Source organism: Solanum pennellii, chromosome 3, assembly GCF_001406875.1.
Source record: "Solanum pennellii chromosome 3, SPENNV200".
NCBI classification, from domain to species: Eukaryota; Viridiplantae; Streptophyta; class Magnoliopsida; order Solanales; family Solanaceae; genus Solanum; species Solanum pennellii.
In genome coordinates, this window is record NC_028639.1 from 5482343 (window position 1) to 5486484 (window position 4142).

Genomic DNA, 4142 nt, shown 5'->3' on the forward strand with positions numbered 1-4142 from the left:
GAAAGGAATTTTCATCCCAAGTTTTTTTTTAAGTTATTGTAACAAGTAAATCGTCTTGTTTTCGAAATTACAAGTTCGTATTTAAGAAAACATACTTATCAATATTTTTAAATGACTCTTTACCATATATAAATTTTAAACTTTATTTATTTTTTTTTAAAAAAAAGAGCTTTCTTTTGGGTCTTTTCTTTTTGATATGGTAGGTGAGAAAAAATGGAATCCCAATTCAAAAATCAAATAATCTTACAAGAGTGTTTAATGCAATTGACCCTATAAAAATTTTATCAGTCTACAAAGAGAAAAGGCAGCAAAATTCAATCCTTACAAAGGGTAAACACCTTTTACCTTGAATCCTGTGATTGCAGATTCTAGCCATCAAAGGAGTAAAAATGGTGGAAGCTCTCTGTAAGTTAACACATTAGTTGACCACATTCAAAATGTGCCTGAAGTTTATAAATTCCTACCTTGAAATTCGTGAACGGGGAAATTCGTTTAGGGTGTAAGAGGTTGGTAAATCTAGTTCAATCAGTAAATCGATCTAAAGAGTAAGGTTTTCAGACTAAATAAGTTTCAACAATAAGTTCTTTTATAGTTCAGCATATCATTTCCAGGAACTGCAGTTTACAGTACAGTACATCATACACAGATGATCAACAAATTAACAACTGATGTATGCATACAGCCATGGGAAGGGTCTTCCTGGGTTTTTGTTGTTATGTATCGATGACTCAAGCCTTCCGAACCAACTCAAACATAAATCACATGAATCTGATGCAAAACAGAAATCAGTCTCTCCTGAGATCCATTTCTTCCCTACGAACACCATCAGCATTTAATATGAGCATTTCCAGCTTGTCACCCTGCAAATATGAAAGCAACTTGTTCAGAAAAATAAGATGACGATAAAATCTTCATAACCTTTTCAAACAGAACTTCTCGCTGCCACACTTGTACAATTTGATTATCCACTGAGAGTACCAGATCGATAGGAAAGTTAAGACTCAGAAACTTTGGCTCACAATTAAGGAAGTACTCGTAAGATGTCACTTCCGACTCATGATTATTAATAATAGACTCCCTATTAGTGAAGCAATTGCAAAACACGGTCACACTTAAATAACCTGCACATAAATCACTTACAGTGTATATATCCCTTTCTGTTGCTGAAGCAAAACATGTCTTCACTAAGTCAATGGCTTCTGATTCAGAAAGTGGAGTTACAGCATCCTGTGCAGGTCATGGGAACTTCGTTAGCAGGAAATCACATTTTCCTTTTCTCACAATTCTTAGGTGAAGTTGACAGCACTAGCTACTTCATATACTTTGAAAGAAAATTTTGGTAAAAGTGAAGTATGAACCAAACCTTGGCAAGCAACAAGAGAGGGCTTGGAGACTTTAATTGGTTGTCAAGGAAAGGCATGATCAAGGTTGCACCTGAACCTTGAGAACTATACCCAACTCTCTCGTAGGATCCAACAGCATCATATGTAAAAACACAACCCTTTCCTATGAGAATTTAAGAATAAAATAACAATAAGTTTCTTTTCAGCCATGGACAAAGTTGCATCCTTTCCTATAGTGTTGCTCGGACCTTCAAAAATGTCGATGGCTGCTTATAGGATCCTCAAAAAGTAATGCATTTTTTGGAAGATCCAACAAGGGTGCAGCAACATTTTTGGGAAGTGGGAACAACATTAAGATGTATACAAATAAAACCTTGAGACAGCATCGTCCCATAATTTGTTACCTTCACTGTCAAGGCCACCTAGAACATTGAACGCATAGTAGGGAAAGAAACGTTTGTAGTAACGGGTGTTTGAAAGTAGCTGTCCCATAGCTGGGCAGCTCATCTGCTTATTGTGCTAGTGCTGATAGGTTTGTTTTCAAAGAATAAAAAGCAGAATATCACTACCAACATCATATTCTTGAAGTGTGAAGGTCGAAACAGCAGACAATTTCAGAAAGTAACATAATAATATTAAATGTCCATTTTCGTATTAAATCCACAAAAAGAGAAAACACATGATATTTCTTTTACAAATAAAAAAACAGAGAAAGCACAAAAATACTCCTTTACAATAGAATGGCAGGCATCTAATAGGCATAATCATTAAAAGAAGAGTTGAAAAAGAACTTATCATGTAAAATTGAACTACTTCAAATGTGACTCATAGATAACTCCGTTTGTTATTTAGAAAGACGAGAAACATCTCTATCAAAAAAAGGGAAATCAAGAAAGGGTCATCAGGATGAATGATTTCATGCTAGTTCTTGAGAAGTGATTTAGGTTATAAAGTATGTTGTGAATTGACCTAAGTATCTTGTCTTAAGCTATGAACTAGTATTAAATTGTGATGTAGTGATTTTTCTAGCCTTGTTATCATGTTGGTTATTGAATTATGATGATGTTATACCCTAATTGGGTTGAATTAAGGGTTGATGATAATACCTTGATGATGAGTCATGAAGGAGACTTGGTAAGTCTAGTAATCCCTATTCTTTACTTCAATTATGGTAAATTGTGATTAAGTCATGATATTTTATTGGAGTATGCCTTGTATTAGGATTTATAGGGTTGGTATGATGTTGAATTGAAATGGCTTGACTATGGTTTGTCAGGTGTTGGCTTAAGATGTAAATGTTATAAGGATGGTGAATGATTTACCAATGTGCCTTATCATGAAGTGGTATGTAAATGTGCTAACCTCACTTATATAAATTGTAATGAAAGGATTATACTCATGCAATTCTTATTGAGCTATGATGATGATGAATATATAAGGGTGACCCTTTGACCTACAATAAGTTATGATGATTAACAAAGACATTAAAGACATTTCAAAAGGGACTTAGCTTAGCACCGAGTGAACTTGACAGTGGAAGGTGATAGCTTTCCATAGAGGAAGATTCACCCTATAGTTTCACATGTGGTGTTAAATCCCCAATGAGGGATACTCATCCAATGGATTCCCATGAGAGGAGGCTCCAATTGCCAAGTGGTATGTAGAGGGATTATACCTATCTCTTAGTTCTTGAACTATGTTGCCCTATAGGAAGACTAGCTAGTGGATCCACCTAGAAAGCAACGTTTATGTTTGGTTTTACTTTAACTGGTAGACCACCTTTCATCGGTGTAAGGTTTCGCAACACCAGATTCACACTTAGATCTTGTGTTCTATGTCGGTTAAGGCAAATGTTCTTTAAACTAAAGTGAAGTAATGAAGTACAAAACAACTAGGGTGACTTGAGAGGTTGACATAACCTTGTACTAGTTTACCTTCAAGGGAACTTTAGGAGGTTGTTACTATGTATGTATATGCTTATAATGGTACATGATATATATATGATGAACTTGCACATTGTTGATATTATATGTTGATTGATGTTACTTATGAATATATGTTGGTCTATATTGTTAAAGTATGACGCTATGTACTCTTAAATGTCATGTTATGTGAAGTGGGATGTTGGTCGTGACTCTTGTTGAGTTATTTGATTGAGTAAGGTTATGGGGCTTTGCTTGGTCATTGCACTTGTTGACTTGATAGGGGTTCATGGGTAATTATCTTCTTTGGTTATGATGAAATGCACTCTTATTCATCCTTGTGGTTAATTATGAGTTGATGATAGAGTTACTTGACTATGTATCCAATTTCATGATATGCATGTTGAATTGACTAGTTTTGATGTTGTTTGCCTTGTGATGTACATGTTATGACTTAACAAACATGGTCTATTGGTTAGTATGGCCTTGTTGAATGTGCACAAAATTTTTTAATGAAAAGTGCATACTTATTGAAATGTCTCTTTTCTTAGCATGATTTCAAAGTATGTGTGCACATGGTCTCATACTTAGTACAAATGGTGTACTAACCTCATTTCTTCCTTTTCTCTCAACATTTTAGGTTCCGGTCGTTGAAGGGCTTTTGGAGACGACTTTGAAGAAGACTTGAAATTCTTGATCATCTAAGTTGGGTAGGTCCTCACTTTCCGAGGGTAATGCCAATATCAAGCTATGAAGTTTTTTAGTATTAAGACTACTCTTATGTTTCTTTCCTTTCATTTGAGTACTAAAAATTATATGACCTATATGTGGTCTTGTTTAACTGATGTATGGGCTAAGCCCAAATTGATATACTCTT

General features: G+C 34.8%; 1 protein-coding gene across 1 annotated transcript; it reads right to left on the bottom strand.

The window, feature by feature from the left end:
* Positions 1 to 551: 551 nt before the first annotated feature.
* On the bottom strand, positions 552 to 2274 carry LOC107014041 (proteasome subunit beta type-1-like). Its single transcript, XM_015213909.2, has 4 exons — positions 1748 to 2274; positions 1364 to 1506; positions 1141 to 1227; positions 552 to 860 (listed from the first exon to the last, which is right to left on the bottom strand). Exons 1-4 carry the CDS (start codon positions 1848 to 1850, stop codon positions 786 to 788), a joined length of 408 nt encoding a protein of 135 aa, XP_015069395.1. The 5' UTR covers positions 1851 to 2274; the 3' UTR covers positions 552 to 785.
* Positions 2275 to 4142: the final 1868 nt, after the last annotated feature.

Bases quoted from the DNA above. Each gene is read 5' to 3' on its own strand.
- LOC107014041 (XM_015213909.2), bottom strand. From the start codon at position 1,850: ATGAGCTGCCCAGCTATGGGACAGCTACTTTCAAACACCCGTTACTAC. The intron at 1,507-1,747 runs GTAACAAATTAT...AAATTCTCATAG, and splicing joins AGGTGGCCTTGACAGTGAAG to GAAAGGGTTGTGTTTTTACA. The intron at 1,228-1,363 runs GTTTGGTTCATA...TGACCTGCACAG, and splicing joins CTCTCTTGTTGCTTGCCAAG to GATGCTGTAACTCCACTTTC.